We start from the raw sequence: 19,041 nt of genomic DNA, 5'->3' as shown, positions 1-19,041 counted from the left end.
AGAAGGTAATTTATTCCTGTGATGGCAAAGCTGATCCTTCAGAAATCATTCAAATATGCTGATCAGGTGCTCAAGTAACATTTCTTATTATTATCAATGTTGAAAACAGTTGTTCTGCTTATTATTTTTTGTGGAAACCGTGACATTTTTTCAGGATTGTTTTATGAATTGAAAGTTCAAAAGAACTGTATGTATCTTTGGTAACATGATAAATGTTGCTTCTGTGGCTTTTGATCAATTTAACGCATCCTCGTCTTCATTTTCTTAAATGAAAATTCTTCTTGTCCCCCAGACTTAGAAACGTATAGAAAGGTTAAGTGGCTTTTCATGTCATGTTCCTGTGCGACCACAAGATGGAGGCAAAGTAGGCTAAACACAATTATCGCAAGGTCGTTTGAGGATGAAGTCTTTCTCCAATGGTTTCTATCAGATGGTGTCCCAGGAGGACAGTATTAGAAATGATTCGCAAACAAAAGTAAACAGAAGCAATCTTAAAATCAACCATTGAAATTCATGAGTTTCATGCTTCTGCCAGCCAAAAACATTTTGATATATAAATATATTGCTATTTCATTGATCATCACATATGCAGTAGTCAACATTTGAAGTGGATCCAAACCTTTCATCAAAGTTATACATGAATTTTGAACAATACCAGTTCTTGTCTTATGACAACTTTGATGAACTTTTTTGATCCTCTTCAAATGTTGACTGCTGTATTTGAATCATATAAATACAGCCATGTATAACTTGCAACAGCTCAGCATCAAGGCCATGTGTTCCCAGGAGAGTGAGAGTGAGAAAGACAATGAGAGAGAGAGAGAGCGATATCAAGCACATGAGAGAAGCACTAAAGCGAGTCAGTGGGGTCTTTTCTACCTGTCACACACATCCTCACTCACTTCACCGCAGGAGCTCTGAGACCCCAGAGCACTGATTCACAATGACTCACAGCACTTGTCGCTAGGCAACGGTTAGATAAACAGCGTGTGCTCGGGTTCAGCTGACAGATGCCTGCGATGAACCGAGTCTCAGAAGCCTTATCTCAGCAGTGGACTGTCACACACTTGTCTGAGTTCATCTGTGTGACACCATGCCCTCTATACTGACCAAAAAAGGCATTATTGCTCTTTTACCACCATTTATGGGTAAAGAGAGGAAGTAGCCTACAGGTTATAATTATAATTGGTTATAAAAGTTATAATTGTTTCAGTTGGTATTCTAATGAAAAATAGACTGGACAGTTATATTCCACCATGTTCTCTTAATAGTTAAAAAAAGTACGAAGGTATTACCATGATTCATTTTTTAGACTTGTACAGTGGAAGTGCTTTTATTTTAATAGGCTATTATAGCATTTATTCATATTTTAAATAATTTTATTTTTATATTTTCAGTTTTTATTTTTGTTTTAGTAATTTACTTTTATGTGCTTTTGTCATTTTAATTTCTTTGTATTAAAATTTGTTTATTTAGTAATTCTAGTACATCAGGCCACATTTCAAATTTTTTTTTTAAATTTAAGTTTTTCATTTAATATTTTATTTTATTTCCAATAATTTACTTCAAATAACAACCCCAAAAAAAAGAATAGAGATAGTTTTAGGTTTAGTTACCAATAACAACACTGCATGGTACGTGCGTTTCAGGTGAACATACTGTATATATATATATATATATATATATATATATATATTAAAATCATGTTGTATGGTAGCCTATTAATAATGATTTGATTATTTAAAATAGGCCTACATTAGAGTGCAATGGATATACAATAGTATATTAATATGGTCATCATACAATACAACGGCATATATCATAGTATAATCTGATTATCTTGCCATCATTGCACTTGCATATTTGTATAGGAAAATTATGTACTGTAATCAGTTGGTTCAGATTCATAATAGTCTCCATAAAGGCTATTGTAAAAGGCTGGTCACTGTTTGGTAGTTTTGGTGCTTAGAATATTCAGGATGATTAAAGGTCCATTCACACCAAGTTATTCACATAACTATAACAATAACTTAAAAATATATTCGCGTCCACACACTGTTGCAGTTCTGTGGTCTGTCACTTTAAATGCTTGAGCTCTTTAAAGCAGGATGTATTCTGATTGGCTGTCAATGTCAGCTGGAAAAAAATAGTTCTGAAAGTGATTCCAACCATCGTTTCTCTGCACCGTTGTCATTATCCTTGTGTGTGGACTCTACTATTATTTTATATTTAGAACACTTTTTAGAACTATATCTTCATCATTCATCCTGGGTTTGAACGGGCATTTAGGGAGTATAACCCAAAGATTTCAGCAGCACTGTTCCTATGATGATATGAATGCTGTGAGCTGATGCCAGCGCTGCTGTTATGTAATCCAGTCTGTGAGAGACAAGAGTTAATTTTAGTCCGGGATGTGTGGAGAGCAGGGGTTGGTCCTGTCAGCGCAGAGAGAGTGATAAGAACCCTTTAGGAATCATCTGACCCTGCTGAAATATTCAGGCTCTTGCCTTTGCGTCTCTTTTTTCCAACTACACATGGTCCGCTTGGTATTAGTGAGAGCCTCATCTGCCAATTATCTTGTAGGTCATATATATATTATATATATTGCTATACATAAAAAGCAATCATATATAATATTATTATACTTTATTTTGTATTATATATTTCTTTCTTGCCAAGTAAATTTGTCCTGAAATAAATAAAATAATTAAAATGACTTTTTTCACTTTTTTTATTCAAATGCGAATTAATATAATTTAATTAAAACTTTAAAATGGATAATTTTATTTGTATATATTTTATTATTTTTAGAATTGTATTTTATAACATATTTATTTCTCACTAACCATATTTTTTATGAAATAATTAAAAGTAGAACTTTTTTACTCTTTTAAATGAAAATTTATTTGAATAATTAATACAATCTGGTTTTATTTAGGTCAATTATCATGCTTCTTTCATTAGTATTATATATATATATATATATATATATATATATATATATATATATATATATTCTATTTACCTCTCTAATTAAATTTGTCCTGAAACAAGTACAATCGTAAATAACTTTTCACTCTTTTTGAAAAATTGAAAATGAATATGAATTAATTAAAGCTTAAAACCAGATTTAATTAGATATAGGACTATAGTACAGAAATAATTTTAAATTAAAGGCTGGTGGTCAAAATAACTTTTCATCATTGTGCCATTTTCAATTTCTAACATGTAACCAAACATCTGGATAAGATCTAGATAATGCTTGATGAATGTCTCAGTGCTGTCATTGTGCCAGTGAATTCCTCAACCCTCATTCAGTTCATCCCTGAATCTGAGGATGCAAAGAGCACGGCCATGTTTGCACATCATTGCCTGTCAAAAGATATAACATGGGTATATCCTTATTAGGAAAGAGTCTGGCTGTAGTGAAGATAATAGGTAGGTTCTCAAGAAAGGTGCAGCTCACATCTACAATCTGACCGACCGACCGACCGACCGACTGACTGACTATCTCTATCGTACTGCATACTAACTGTGTGACGTCAGATAGTATACAAACCAGCGTGCGATTTGGCTACCGTTACAAGCACTGAATAAATGGAAGTAAACGTGAAACATAAAGCCTAATATGGTCAACTATACTAAATAATAGCAACACTAACATAACTTTGGAGCCTTTTCTACAGCCGCCCCCGAATGTATGTAATACGCTCGCTCATCAATAAAGGCAACAAAGTTCTATGGCTTGGGTGTAGTGACAGGAGTAGAACCGTCTCCATCATCTCCAGAAGGAAGTGCAGGGAGGACAACCAGCCTGGCAACTGGCCGGGTGTAGATTCTCTCCTTCACCTTTACATCAGCGGACCTGATGTGCCCGTCAGGGCTGGGATGAGTCTTGACCACTTTCCCAATGGGCCAGAGGGCCCTCGGGAAGATGTGGATCAGCGATCATCACTACACAGTCCCCTTCAATATCAGCTGGTGTAGCCTGCCACTTCTGGCGAGCTTGCAGGCTCGGCACATAGAGTCGGATGAAACGAGCCCAAAAGTGGTCAGCCAAAACTTGGGAGTGTTTCCAACGGCGGCGACAGATGAGCTCACTTTCGGGGTAGACTACCTGAGGTAACGAACCATCAGGCCGCCCCATAAGAAGAACACTGGGAGTCACTGGGTCTGGGTCGCTGGCATCTGAAGACACATAACCCAAGGGCTTACTGTTAAGGATCCCTGGCGGAGACGATTGTCGAAGTCTTGGATCAAGAGGGTAATCAATCGATGACCTGGGTCCAAGATGACTGGATGAAGAGTTGTCAGTTCTAGGCCTTCGGCTCGACGAAGTCGTCCTCCAACACGAATGAGCCCTCCCTTTTCATCCAGCTCTGGAGACAGCGTGCGGAGTCGGCTGCTGCTGGGAACTGGTTTACCAGCTTTCAGGAGGCTGTACTCTTGCTGAAAACTATCCCTCTGAGCCCTCTGAAGTATTAACTGTTCAGCCTGTCGGTAGTCTTCAGCTGTAGGCTTATCATTAGATTTAGCCGCCCCATGCAGCTCCTGCACTGTCTCTTCCAGCAGCTCCTTCCACGAGGCGTATTGACCCACGTCTGAGGTCGACTGGCTTGATGCAACTGTGGCGACCCCACAGAAGATAGACTTGCACAGCTCTGAGGTATCTTCTGATTGATCAACAGCGGGGTCCTCTGGCCATGAGTCTGGACTGGTCAGGAGGAAGGCAGGTCCCAAGCTCCATCTATTTGGCTGAACAAGCTCTCGCAGCTTCTTCCCTCTTGTTAAGTCATCAGCAGGGTTTCTTGCGGTATCAACATATCTCCAGCCATGCCTGTCAGTCAACTCCTGTATCTCAGCCACGCGGGTGCCCACAAAGACCTTGAATCGACAGGATTCAGACCTCAGCCATGTCAGCACCGTTGTGGAATCTGACCAAAAGATTGTCTGATCAATGTGGATGGTGAGCTCCCTCTTCAGCACCTGTGAGAGCTGTGCTCCAGTAAGGGCAGCACAGAGTTCTAATCGGGGCATAGAGTGAAATCGCTTGGGAGCAACTTTAGAACGGGCCATCAGGAATGACAGATACACTTCACCTTGTCTGTCAGTGGTCCGGAGGTACGCCACTGATCCATAAGCCTCTTCTGAGGCGTCGCAAAATACATGCACCTCTCTCTGAAGACCGGAGGTGTCCACGTCCTTCGACAAGTACAGTCGGGGCAGGGTGACTTGAGGTAAGACTTGCAGTTCTTCTTCCCAGTCTTTCCACTGCTGCAGAAGCTCCTGCGGCAGTAATGGATCATCCCATCCCCTGTGTTTGTCCCAAAGGTGTTGGACAATTATCTTAGCCCTGGTGGTGTAGGGTAGGATGAACCCCAAGGGGTCGTACTGACTCGCCAGCACCTTATAGATATTACGCATCGTGGGGACCCCGTACTCCACATGGCGATGCTTGTAGCCCAGGACATCAGTGTGGAAGAGCCAACTTAGCCCTAGAGTAGATTCTGGGGTATCTGTCTTGTTCTGAGCCAGCCATAGCTCGACATTGGCAGAGCAGCTCTCTTCTGGTAGGTGACTTATTACACCTGGTTCGTTGCTGGCCCACTGCCGCAGATCGAAGCCTGCAGACGCAAGAGGTCTCGTGGCTTGTCTACAAGGTGCCTCGCCTCAGCAACATTGGGAACACTCTGGAGGCAGTTATCTACATAAAAACATTTCTCAACTGAGATCCTCACCTCTTCATCTGGCTGGCTATTATCAGAGACGTGGCGTTGTAAGGCGTATGTGGCACAGCAGGGGCTATATGTTGTACCAAACGGTAGCACCTGCCACTCGTACACTGCAGGAGGGCCTTCTTGACCGACATCGCGCCAAAGAAATCTGAGAAGAGCACGATATTCTGGGAGGAGGCGAACTTGATGGAACATGCCTCTGATGTCTCCGCTAACTGCGACTGCATGTTCTCGGAATCTTAGCAGAACTCCCAGTAGTGATGCTCCTAATGTCGGCCCAGGCAGTAGATGGTCATTGAGGATCTGCCCTCGATACTGGTAGGAGCAGTTGAATACCAACCTATTCTTGCCATTATGGCTCACCAGATGGTGAGGAATATACCATTCCTCACGACCTTACTCGGCTGAAACTTTCGGTCCACACTTGATGACATAGCCCGCCTTTATAAGTTTCTCCATCTCCACTCTGTAGGCTTCTGCCCGTACAGGATCTCTATCCAGTCGCCTCTCTACACTTCGTAAACTGGGCATGACGGCTTCTTCAGTAGCCTGAAAGAGCGGCATGTCTCTCCGGCGGAGCAGCGGGGTGGCGTAACGTAGAATGCCATCAACCTCTACCCTGATAGTTTTGGTCTCCAGGATGCTGATGGCCTCTTGGTCCTGTCTTGAACGAGTAACTAGTTTCTCGCTTCTAAATGGGACATCGTCGACCTGCCATAATCTCTCAACATGTTTCATCAGTTTGCTCACCTGGGGTGGTACTGTTGTAAATAGACACTGCCGTGGTTGGGTGAGGTGACAGACTACACTTGCTGGGCCCTGCAGTGTCCAGCCCAGCCTTGTGCGGATGGCAGCAGGCCCTCCTGGAGGTCCCAATCTGACAGGTTCAATGGGAGTGACGAAATGGGGGTGGTCACTCCCAATTAGAAGCAAGGGCTTAACATTTGTAAGGGTCTGTATGGGAAGGCCAATGAGGTGCTTGTATGTATTCCTGAATTGCTCCATGGGGTAAGTATGGGCAGCTAGTCCAATACGGGAACTGGTGAATGCACCTATGATCTTGAACTTAGTCTTTGGCTTTGACGGCGAAGAAATGGAGAACGACACTGATGCACCACGGAGGGTACGCACTTCATCTCTAATTGTGCGTAGTGGTATGTCCTCTTGAATCCCCTGCACACCTAGCTTCTCTGCAGCATCTGGCAAAAGCATAGTTCTCTCTAAACCGTCATCAAGTATGGCATAGGTATTGATTGATTGGTCACCATGGTGAATGCGGACTTTGACAACTTTCAGAAGAACCCGACTGCCTTCAGTGAGTCTGTCTAGATACAGAACCTCTGTTGTGCCCCTTATGCCATGGCTTTCCACTGATGGTGTTGATGATGCCTCCTTAGGTGACCTCATATTCACCTCATGCAGAACCTGGAGGTGTTTCCCTTGGCAGAGGCTGCATGTCTTTTTTAAGTTGCACTGAGCCGCCTGGTGTGGCCGTGCACATCGCCAACACCTCTTGTTTCTTTTTATCCATTCGGTCAGCTGATCCTTTGATAGCCTGGATACGTCTGTACACTGACTAAGGTAGTGTTCCTCGTTATTGCAGAATGGACAGTATGGCTTACTCTTGTTCCCTTTGAAGGAGGTGGATGGCACTGGAGTCTCAGGTTTCTTAGCGGTGTCCTTCACACCATGGAGGATAGTGGTATGTTGCTTACCCTTCCTACCCTCTTGTCGGAACACCGGCTTCTCCCGCACTCCTCTCACAGCTAACTGTCCTTCAGAGTCCTGGCACCAAGACTCGTATTTCAGCCAATCTGAAAGATTAGTTAAGGTGTGGGTTCTTGTGCCTTGATGATACATGCAGCGGCGATACTCGGCTCTTTGCTCAGGTGGTAGCTTGCTTAGCAGACGAGCAACATGCGAGCCACACTGTAGTTCCACTTCACCCTCGTGGCCTAGTGTCTTCAGCAGTCCCACGAGTGACTGTATCTGGAGGGCAAACTTCTCAAATGCAGCAAAGTCTCCCCGCCTTATGTCTGGTGAGTCCATCACAGCAGCAATACGCCTCAGCGCTATCTGATGTGGTTGGCCAAACTTATCATTAAGGGCAACCATTGTGTCTGAGAAGGGTGTTGGGGAGTTAAGGTAAGCATCTGCTATTAACCTGGCTTCTTCTAGTTGCAGGTGATCGACCAACACTTGGTATTTAAACAGCTTAGATGCATCATGTGGTAAGAGGTTCTCCAATGAGATCTTGAGCCGTGCAAACTCACTTGGGTCCCGACTTGAGAAGTTGTGGATTGTTGGGCGTGGCCCACGGTAACTTGGCTCTGGGATGTTGGCGTTATGACCCTGAGGTCATCTAAAGGGCAGTGGCTGTGTCCATGCAATGCTTGAATGTTGCTGTTGGGTGTTGGGTTGCAGCCAAGCTCACTCCGTTGGCCACCATAAGCTCCATACTTGGGCTCAGCTGGAGGTAGTCCATGTGGCTGTGGCAGAAACTGAACGGGCTTGAACCAGGGCGATGGCTGACGGACAGTGTCATCCCATGGCTTTGCAGTAGGAAAGGACCCACTCTGGCCCACAAACTTGTCACGAGCTGGGGCTGGCAGTGCTTCTTCCATTACTGTGCCTGGCCATGGTGGTGGTGCCGGCCAATCATCCTCTTTGTCAACTTTAGGTTCACTTTCAACAGGGGGCCATGGTGACATCACCGTTAACTCTGGCTTTCTGGTATAAAGAGAGGTTGGACTCTGCATGTTGCAAACAGAATCTACTAACTGTCTCATGTCTGCTCGCAGCGCTCTAAGCTCGACCAAGTCTGATGCCATGTGCCGCTGTGTCTGCTGCAAGAGGTGTCTTTCATGACGAATGTCATCTAACTCAACTCGGCTGCCATCATGTGGATGTATGGGGTGCATCGCGGGAGGTAAGGGAGTAGAGTAATCTTGTAGCTGTTCCCTAAACTCTCTCTCTGGAAATCGCTGGGGGGCTAGCTGTTGTCATCCTGGCATTTCCCTCCGGGTGAGTACTGTCTAATTCCTCTCTGTACCTCTGACCGATGTAGTCTCTATGATCGACCTCATAATCTGCATAGCGCACAGGTGGGCGAATGTGCCGTTTGGGACGTGCACCACTAGCATCATACTCTGGATGTAGTTCCATCTCTAATGTAAACTCAGTGATCCGGCTCGAAGGACCATCAATGTAGTGAAGATAATAGGTAGACGCTCAGTCTATGTGCTAGTTCTGGGTTTATCACCAAGTTCACTCAGGTGTGTCGGCCAGAACACCACTTAAGGCCATTCCAGAGAATGAAATAAAGAACGGAGAGATAGTTCTTCTGCTGTTTGTTTATTCCTCTTTCTTATGTAGTTCTGATTGTGTGTGTGAGAGTATGTGAGAGTGTGGTTTCTATAAAGAGAGAAACAAATACAAATGAATAAATGAAACATATGCATACACTCATTCCTCTCTAAGCACTAATATACATTACTAAACATAAAATAAACAAAAGTCAGAATATAACTATACAGGATATCTCTTAAACTTTAATACTGTAAGCATAATGAAAAGATTCAAACACTTAGGATCCTAAGATTTTCTATTATAAGTTAAATCCCCACTAACATAGACAGCACTTACTGTCATCTATGATACACTTTATAGCTTCTTATTTTACTCAACTACAAAAGTACTGAGCAATCCTAACAACAAATATGAAAGTATAAACACATCTAAACACGATATTACATATCTTTATCCCGATGTACTAAATCAGATTAGCCAAAGCTCGAACGTGAAATGTACGAACGCGGATATAATTAGCACCACGGTCGCATAGCGACTCCTTAAACTACTAACTCTTATCCACATGATACTGACTGACTATCTCTATCGTACTGCATACTAACTGTGTGACGTCAGATAGTATACAAACCAGCGCGCGCTTTGGCTACCGTTACAAGCACTGAATAAATGGAAGTAAACGTGAAACATAAAGCCTAATATGGTCAACTATACTAAATAATAGCAACACTAACATAACTTTGGAGCCTTTTCTACACTGGCTGTTCACGTGTCTTTTCTGTTGTGGCGATCTCAGAACATTTCTCACTGACAGAAACATGCATCTCTGACCTATGAGAACTTAAAGGAACAGTTCAGCAAAAAATCGTGTTAATTCTTCCGTCAATACCTCACTCGCATGTCAGTCCAAACCTGTGTGGCCTTCAAAAAGGACCCTAAAAGTGGTCTGTTTGTCCTTCTATGTAGTTTTATGTGTTGCACTGATTTTCTATGGCATTTTATACAGGCTGCCACCTTCCTTTCTCTAAAGTCCTTTACACAATTGTTGAATTGGCATCCGTCGACCTTTACGTCGTTTGATGGCTTTGATTGGTTGTTCAGTTTAGCGAATTAGGTAAGCAAGCGCTGCTTTGTTTACATTTGTATATCTGCAGTCCAAGTTTCGGTTTCCCTTTTTAAATGCCGAATCTAGACTTGCTCCCTGCTAATAGACAGTTATTTCCTTACATGCACGTGCAAAAGGCACCTACTAGTTGACAGTCGTCTTCAGTCCTTTTGGTGTGTTGAAGCACATCTTTTTGGCTGAGACGCAGCTAGTTCTTTTATGTCGGCTTGGTGAGACTGACTGGAAAAGTTAATCTGGCTTGACTCCAGAAGTACAAGGTGACCTACAGTAGAAAACCGCTCCATTCTTAGATGTCCAGCGACTTGGCATCGCTCGCTCTCACATGAAAGGTTATTAAATCAGACAAATGGAATAGGAAAGCTTTTCCGGCACTGACACCATATAAGAGCAGGTCAGTACTTGGTTGTGGACACAATCACTTGATGGCTGCTGCCTACACAAACAGCCTGTGCCAACTGAAACAGAACCGCATAAGTGAATGATTTGGACCGCTCTACATACTGGGCAGCAATCCACACCACACGAGAGATATAACTCACAATAGATTCTAGAGTTTGATGTTAGCGTGTTGCTAAGCTACATGGGTTGGCCAGAGTTCTGAACTGAAGAACTGTCACCCTTTCAGTTCATGAGTGTGAAATAGAATTAGCCACACTCCACAGGAACACTCTCAGAAAAAAGGTACAAAGCTGTCCCTAAGGCAGTACCCTAAGGTACAAAAGCAAGTTACTCATATGTACACTTAAAGTGCTAATATGTACCATTTAGGGGTAAATACAGTACAAATATGTACCTTTTCACTTTTGTACCTTTTTCTGAGAGTGAGGTCTAATTGGAATAATAGGAAGAAGAATTTACTGAATTGCAATTCAAATACATTTAATACAGTTAATGGATACTGGAAAACAAAAATGATCTTCCCTTAAAGTCCACAAAAGTTAATTTAGTAAATATAATGAAATATGTAAAGTTAAAAATAAAAAATTATACTGTAGGTTTGTTGACAAGTTGGTAGCAAGAACATGAACACAAGAACACAAAGATATTTAGAAGTACTCTTTTTAACATTGATAATAAGAAGAAATGTTTCTTTGGCAGCAAATATAATATATTTGTAAAATATACAGTTGTTTTAAATTGTAATGATATATCACTGTTTTACTGCATTTTTGATTAAATAAAAATGCAGCCTCGATGAGCATAGAAGAATGTTTAAAAAAAACTATCAGTCTCTATCTGCTGTATTCTTATAAACGTTAGACAAAGTTATAAAGTTCAAAAGTCTTGATAATATTTTAATTCTGCTTCCTTACATTGAAATTTGAATTGCAATTTAAATCCATTCTGAATGACACACAACCATGATTAACAGGCAACATTTATCTCAATATTATAGACAATTTTCCTTTGAGCCCGTTTGCAAAGCATTCTTTGCTTCCTTAAGATTTGAAAAAAATGATCCGGTAAGGCAGCATAATGTTGCCACCTACCTTTTGCGACAGCCTTAAATTGTTGTCAGGTGTAATGGAGACCAGCTAGTAAAGAGGTTTGCAAGTAAACCTCACTCCCCTGGCCTCAAGAGGAGCTCTAGTGACTGACGCTAGAAGCTGCGCCTTGTTAACGCCTCCTCCTCCCATGCCGGTGACTCTGGTTCGAATCCCGCTTGGAGTGGTGCGAGTACCAGTCAGATAGGCAGCTCACTAGGTTATAGAACAGATCTGCTGTCTGCAGTGGGTCTATAGAGTGCACAAGAGTTGCAGCTGTTAAAAAGCTGACTGCATTTTTGTCCTAAAAACCAACACCATGTTCTTTCCAGTGTCCTGTTGACCCTGGGACTTTGAAGACATCAAAGCACAGGGGATTTTTAAGGAATTAGCTGCTCCCCTCTCTCCAAAGGCACTTTTTAGGCCCAAAATGAGCGTCTTTAGAAGTGCTTAGCTGGACCCTAAGTGCCTATGACAAGGAACGACAGCGGAGAGTTTGGAAAATGAGACGTGATTAATCAAAGCCCATCTAATTCTGCTTGCGCAAGTATCTCTTGGCGTCAAGCCTGGCAGTGTGACTTTACCCACTATTAGGGTGATTAATTTGGTGCCTTGAGTGCACTGACAGAGAATGATTTGTTTATGATGGTACAGGAAGAAGGGGGTGATCAAATGTTGATGGCAATTATCACTAGGGACATGAATTCATTAGCTAAAGTGATTGTCTCTGAGATTGTTTTTCTTCCTTGAATGGAAGACCCTTAATGACCTAGATACTGGATTTCACCAGGGTATTATTTTGGAGAGTTCCAGATTTGCTTTGTTACAGGGCAAGATACAGATTTGCTCTATTGTTTCCTGCATCTATTTTATGGAAAGGTCAGCTTACCTTACAGCCAGAGTAGAGTAAACATGTACAGTACCAATAAATAATGCAGGAACACCTTCAGAGCTTAATGAAGATTCATTACTTAATAAAATGAATTACTAATTACTGTTGTTAATTACTATCTATCTATCTATCTATCTATCTATCTATCTATCTATCTATCTATCTATCTATCTATCTATCTATCTATCTATCTATCTATCTATGTGTATACATACAAAATTAACGTATTTTCTGCACAAATCTATGTATTATTCTTTAAACCGTAGGTTGCACCACTAATGAACCAATAGAAATAAGACTTAACCTTGCATTAAACAGGAATGTTCTCCCACAGTGCTGAATTAATTTCAGTTTGGCAAAGTATTCGGAAAGGTTCAATCCTATTTTACGGTCCCCTGACTTTGTTTTTCACCTTAATGTGATTTTATTAAAATCAACTGACTCTAAATCAAAAGAAGTCAGAGACCACATGAAATTAGAAGATTTCATTTTAACAAAGTGAAGTTGCCTCACTAGACAGTCATATGTATGAAAGTGTATTGAATATTCATGAGTGGGCGTGGTTTACTGCAGTTTGGCCAATCACTAGCTATTCCTAACCAAGCATGGGTCGGTTTCATTGTACAGTCTCACTGTTACACATGCTGTTTTTAAGGCTTGCATTCACACACACACACACACATACACACACACATACTGGCGTACACACTGCTGCACTTGACAATCTGCTGCCCGCCGACCACTGATTCAGAACTGTACAACAGAAACAAGAGTCTGGCAGAGAGAAAGGAGCAAGAAAAAGAAGTTGAAGAACTCTGAAGTAAGGACTTTGAAGAACATGAAATAATCCTTGAAGAGCACCTGTCACTGGCACAAAGATTGGGTGATACTGATCCAAGGCCCGGAGGTAACTGAAGAGATCCAGCACTGTCTATACGGCATGACCTATTGCACTGTCCACAGCCTCTCCACACACCCTCGCCATCCATGAAACGATTTAGCAGCCTGAGAGGGATCAAAAAGCGTAAGGACCAAGAGGGGCGGACAGGGAGACGGCAGTCAGAGCCCCACGGCCTCCTGGGAACCAGTAAGATGGCAGTTAAGACTTATTTTGCTGCATTGTTTTAATTATTTAGTAACATGCAATTACATGTATTATTTTTTTTCATGCGAGTTGCTGTTATTTTGTAAATACAAATATTCAAATGGGCCTAAAACAAGACATACAAAATAAGTAAAATGTTCATATTGTGAAATACAAGGTTGCAATTACGACTTCCAAGCATATTCCATATTACTTTAATGTTTGTGATTTTTTTGTTGTTTTATTTTGCTTTCTGTATTTTATGTGTTTAACGTGTTCATGGTTTATATGATGAACTACACCTGTGTAAACTTGAGGAGAACTTAATATGTTCACTAAAAGTCACTAATTGCAGAAAGGGATGACAAAATTGAATGTGTTTGCATAAGAAACTTTCCCACAGTTTCACAGACAAGGCTTAAGTCTATAGTGCCAGACTAAAATGCATAGCAACCTGTGCTGACAGATCTTAAATATGTCACTACCGATGTGCATCTTCAGACAAAACAATGGCAATGTTTGTTTTCCTAAGGCACGTTTTTAAAAGCTACTTTAATGTCCTAAAAGAAAAACTAATCTAAGCCTTGTCTGTGAAAACAGGCCTTAGTTTGATATATTTTATCTAATGCAATGACATTCATACACTTTTAGGTGTCTAAGGCATTTCAAATCTTCTTTCTTTTTGACTAGTGAAAAGTGAAGCCATCTGTATATGAAATTACTCCATGTCTTCTGAAAAACCTTGTACATTCTTGAACTTTTAGTCTTATATTTGCCGATGCATTCAGATCTCAGACTTTGAAGAGTCTCATTTCCCTTGTGTGTTGATGGATTTGCACAATTAGAGTGCAAGCAGACCCCTTTACTTGTGAATTTCATGAAAAGAAGCCTCTAGAACTCATTTCTCAGTGCGATCTGTCAAATAAACCTCTTGCAATATGATTACCAGATCCGCTAGACTTTCTCGTGTGAAGATATGTATTTTGTAATGCTTTCCGTGGTGATTTTGTTCGGAATGTGCCAAGTTCCAACAATTAAGCATGTCTGCAATGTGGATCAACACAACCATTAAAGCTGTTAATATTTGTGTGACTTTTCTAAATCGGATGTTCTTTCTTCTTCGGGTTTAATGATTGTGAAGGGCTAAATCCTGTGATATTAATAATGGGAGTTGTTATTTATAGTCTGCTTAGGGTGAGTTTCAGTGGGACTCATTAAAATATAAAAATGACATGGTGCTGGGAGGAAATATCGAGGGCTAACAGAGGTTTGCCGCTGCAAATTGGGTCTTACAAACAAAACATACTCATTAAACGACAATTTATTCTTTGTTTTCGTGTTAACCTCAAACAGCCGGTCTAAACGGTTCATTCTGGAACGAACATCTGCCTTGTGATATTGTGTTTTGTTCACATAGTACTTGGAAATGCACATCAGCAATGTTTTTAAGGCACATTTATTAAAGCTAAGGCCTAATCCTGGCTTAATCTAGTCACACAGGGAGATTTTGTTGAATGTTGATATGATATAATGTTGAAATTACATTTTTATAGGCAAAATTGGCTTCCTATATTCTTTTCATTTGGTGTAATTTGTTTGTGACCTTGTTTACTTTCTGTATTTTATTTGAACATGGCATGCATTCCCTTTAGAACCATCTCTGCTTTATAGGAAATAATTAAGGGATGTCAAAATGACTAAATGTTTGGCCACCTACATTTAATTAATTAAGTTTTTTTTTTAAAGAAAGTATACTTTTATTTAACAAGGTTGCATTAAACTGATGAATTTTCAAATAAAACCTGTTCTTCTGAACTTTCTATTTATAATCCTGAAAAAATATCCACAAAGAAACAAACATATTAAGCAGCACAACTGCTTTTAAAATTGATAATCATAAGAAATACTTGAGCTCAAATCAACATATTAGAATGATTTATTGAAGGATCATGTGACTGAAGACAGGAGTATTGATGCTGAAAATTCAGCTCTGCCATCATAAGAATAATCAATTTCCAAATATTTGAAAATAGAGAACAGCTCTTTTAAAATGTGATACTATTTCACAATATTACTATTTGTACTGTGTTTTTTTTATCGAATAAATGCAGCCTTGGTGAGCATAAGAGACCCATTTCAAAAACCATCCCCAAACTTTTGAATGGTGGTGTATACCATAGAAATGCAGCTTTTTTGCTTCTTAGTGAGGCAGATGCTGCTGTATCCGAGTGTATCCACTACAGCCAGCCATTTACCTACATTAACCAACAGATCACGTTTCCCTCGGTATCTAACAGTCAGCGGATGGAAAAATGATTGACGGAAAGGGAGAGAGCAAGAGAAGGGGAAATAGAGTGGATCATACTTATGTGAACAGTGATATTGAAAAGCTGACAGACTGATGGATAATAGAAAGACACAGATTAGCAGTTAGCGGCTGAAAATGTCAAGCCAAAGTGCAAATGCCAGTTGGAGAATGTCCCTCACTGATCTGAGACCTGTTACACGCCCATTCATTCTAATTCTTCCCTTTCGATATCCATAATAAAATAAACATGTTAAAAATGAAAAAAAAAAAAAAATACATTCACACATCACAGACAGTTACAGTGCAACAATATTGTGCACATTTAAGACAAGTATTACTGGGGCAGTAAGATTTTATTTTTATTTTTTTATTGAGCACTAAATCAGCATATTTAGAATGATTTCTGAAGGATCATGTGACAATTAAGACTGGGGTAATGATGCTGAAAATTCAGCTTTGCATCACAGGAATAAATTACATTTTAAAATATATGAAAATTAGAATATATTTTATTATATTTAATGTATTACAATCGAAAAATACTTTTTTAATATTTCACAATATTACTCTTTTTGGATTTTTGATCAAATAAATTCAGCCTCTGTGAGCATTAGATACTTCTTTCACAAACATCTTATTGACCCCAAACATTTGAAAAATAGTAAGTAATGTAGGCTGAGTAAAATATGTGAATAAAAATGTTATAATAATAAAAACCTTATACAACTTAGTAAAGAAATTAAAATTGGAATAAATGTGTGCATCATTCTATTTGTTTGGGTTGAACAGCACAGCAACTTGTAATGACATAGAAACCATTCAGCAACATGGCAAATAAATCAGAACACATGTAACACCCTGGCAACCACATTTTAATCATGTCTTTCATTTATTTATTTTTCTTTTAACTTACTGGCATTGCAATGAGGGTTACAGTGCCAATAAAAAAACGATCTCTTTGGACTAACTAGCAAGTGTGATGAGGGAACTGTGAATCGCCTCTGCACCCTTTAAATTGCAGCTTCTGGACTAGAATCCAAATATAAAGACTAGCCTCTAAAAATAAACCTTGTATCAGATCAGAGTTTAGATTTTTTGAAAAGCGGCCGTGTGCTGAAAATGAGAGCATTAAGCGCTAACTCTCAGGTCTTGTGAATTGTCCCACACACTGCATGAGAAAATGCAATCCTATTGGTCAGTTTAATGGATTTGACAGGCGTCATTATGACATGTAGATGGTGCCTGCTGGAAGAACAGCCTGGACTTTGTGACACATGGATGAATGTCTCCAGGCAGAGAGACAATCCAAAGCATAGTAGCTTTCCGGCTACAACTTCATCTATAAATGCAACACTTTAGTTTTTGCCCCCATTTTTCATGAGCTGAACTCAAAGTTCTAAGACTTTTTCTATGTACACAAAAGGCCTATTTCTCTCACATATTGTTCACAAATCTGTCTTAATCTGTGTTAGTTACTCACAGGTGTGGCTTTTCAAGATGCTGAATAGACAGCATGATTATTGCACAGGTGTGCCTTAGGCTGGACACAATTAAAGGCCACTCTAAAATGTGCAGTTTTATTGTATTGGGGGGTCCGGGGGGGGGGGGGGGGGATGGGGGGGGGTGTCTGAAAACAAGTCAGTATGTTCAATGGCTGTGCGAAGTTGCTGGATATTGGCAGGACCTGGAACACACTGTCGTATATGCCGATCCAGAGCATCCCAAACAAGCTCAATCGGTGACGTACGGTGAGTATGCTGGCCGTGCAAGAACTGGGATGTTTTCAGCTTCCAGGAATTGTGTACAGATCCTTGCAACATGTGGCCGTGCATTATCATACTGCAACATGAGGTGATGGTCGTGGATGAATTCAAAATGCCATCAATAAAATGCACCTATGTTCGTTGTAAATAACATACGCCTGCCCATACCATAACCCCACTGCCACCATGGGCCATTCGATCCACAATGTTGACATCAGCAAACCGCTCACCCACACAACGCCATACACGCTGTCTGCCATCTGCCCTGTACAGTGAAAACCGGGATTCATCTGTGAAGAGAACACCTCTCCAAAGTGCCAGACGCCATTGAATGTGAGCATTTGCCCCCTCAAGTCGGTTACAACGACGAACTGCAGTCAGATCGAGACCCGGATGAGGACGACGAGCATGCAGATGAGCTTCCCTGTTTCTGACAGTTTTATACAGGAATTCTTTGGCTATGCAAACCGATTGTTGCGGCAGATGTCCGGGTGTCTGGTCTCAGACGATCTTGGAGGTGAAGATGCTGGATGTGGAGATCCTGGGCTGGTGTGTTTACAACTGTGGTTGTGAGGCCGGTTGGGTGTACTCTGATGGACATTCCTGCAGTCAGCATGCCAATTGAACGCTCTCACAAAACTTGCGACATCTGTGGCTTTGTGCTGTGTGATAAAATCGGCACATTTTAAATGGCCTTTTATTGTGGCCAGCCTAAGGCACACCTGTGCAATAATCTTGCTGTCTAATCAGCATCTTGATATGCCACACCTGTGAGGTGGATGGATTATCTCAACAAAGGAGAAGTGCTCACCAACACATATTTAGACAGATTTGTGAACAATATTTGAGAGAAATAGGCCTTTTGTGTACAGAGAAAAAGTCTTAGATCTTTTGAGTTCAGCTCATGAAAAATGGGGGGAAAAACAAAAGTTTTGCGTTTATAATTTTGTTCAGTGTATTTCAACTCTCTTGAAAATGCTCTTTGATTCACAGGACACATTGGCGTTGTGCCAAAAGAAATACTAAATACTGCGTACTGGATACTGCAGTATACAATCTATACTGCATCCCGTTTTTTATAATATATTTTATTTAATAATCTTTGATAGACTTTTTTAAATTCAGTTTCAAACAGCTATATATGATCTCATTATATGCATTCATTCTTATTATTTCATTAGCGATTAGAATATCAATTAATTAATAAAAATGAATAAATTAAAATAAATTAAAACAAATATGTTACCTTTTTAATTTTTTTGTGTAAAATGCATTTAATCAAATAATCACAAGTGATATTGATTCAAGTAAAAATGAAAGAGAAAACCAAAATATGCATT

General features: G+C 40.4%; 1 protein-coding gene across 6 annotated transcripts in view; it reads left to right on the top strand.

Annotated features, from left to right (window-relative positions):
- prkag2a (protein kinase, AMP-activated, gamma 2 non-catalytic subunit a) overlaps positions 1–19,041 on the top strand; it is an 85,238-nt gene that overhangs the window by 23,748 nt on the left and 42,449 nt on the right. For 2 of the 6 annotated variants that reach the window (XR_013207322.1, XM_077245033.1), the window contains exon 1: positions 13,222–13,633. The exons of the other annotated variants lie outside the window; for them this stretch is intronic. Coding sequence is in view for 1 of the 2 variants with exons in the window: in XM_077245033.1 (XP_077101148.1) it covers positions 13,534–13,633 (100 nt within the window). In the remaining variant the exon portion in view is untranslated. Of the gene's footprint in view, positions 1–13,221; positions 13,634–19,041 lie in introns of those variants that run through there. 6 annotated transcript variants of the gene reach the window in all.

The sequence above is a fragment of the Siphateles boraxobius genome, unplaced genomic scaffold (assembly GCF_051911475.1).
Source record: "Siphateles boraxobius isolate OS27281-9 unplaced genomic scaffold, OSU_SipBor_1 26, whole genome shotgun sequence".
In the NCBI taxonomy this organism is placed as follows: Eukaryota; Metazoa; Chordata; class Actinopteri; order Cypriniformes; family Leuciscidae; genus Siphateles; species Siphateles boraxobius.
Note: the sequence above shows the minus strand (reverse complement) of the source record. Positions and strands in the feature narration are given on the sequence as shown.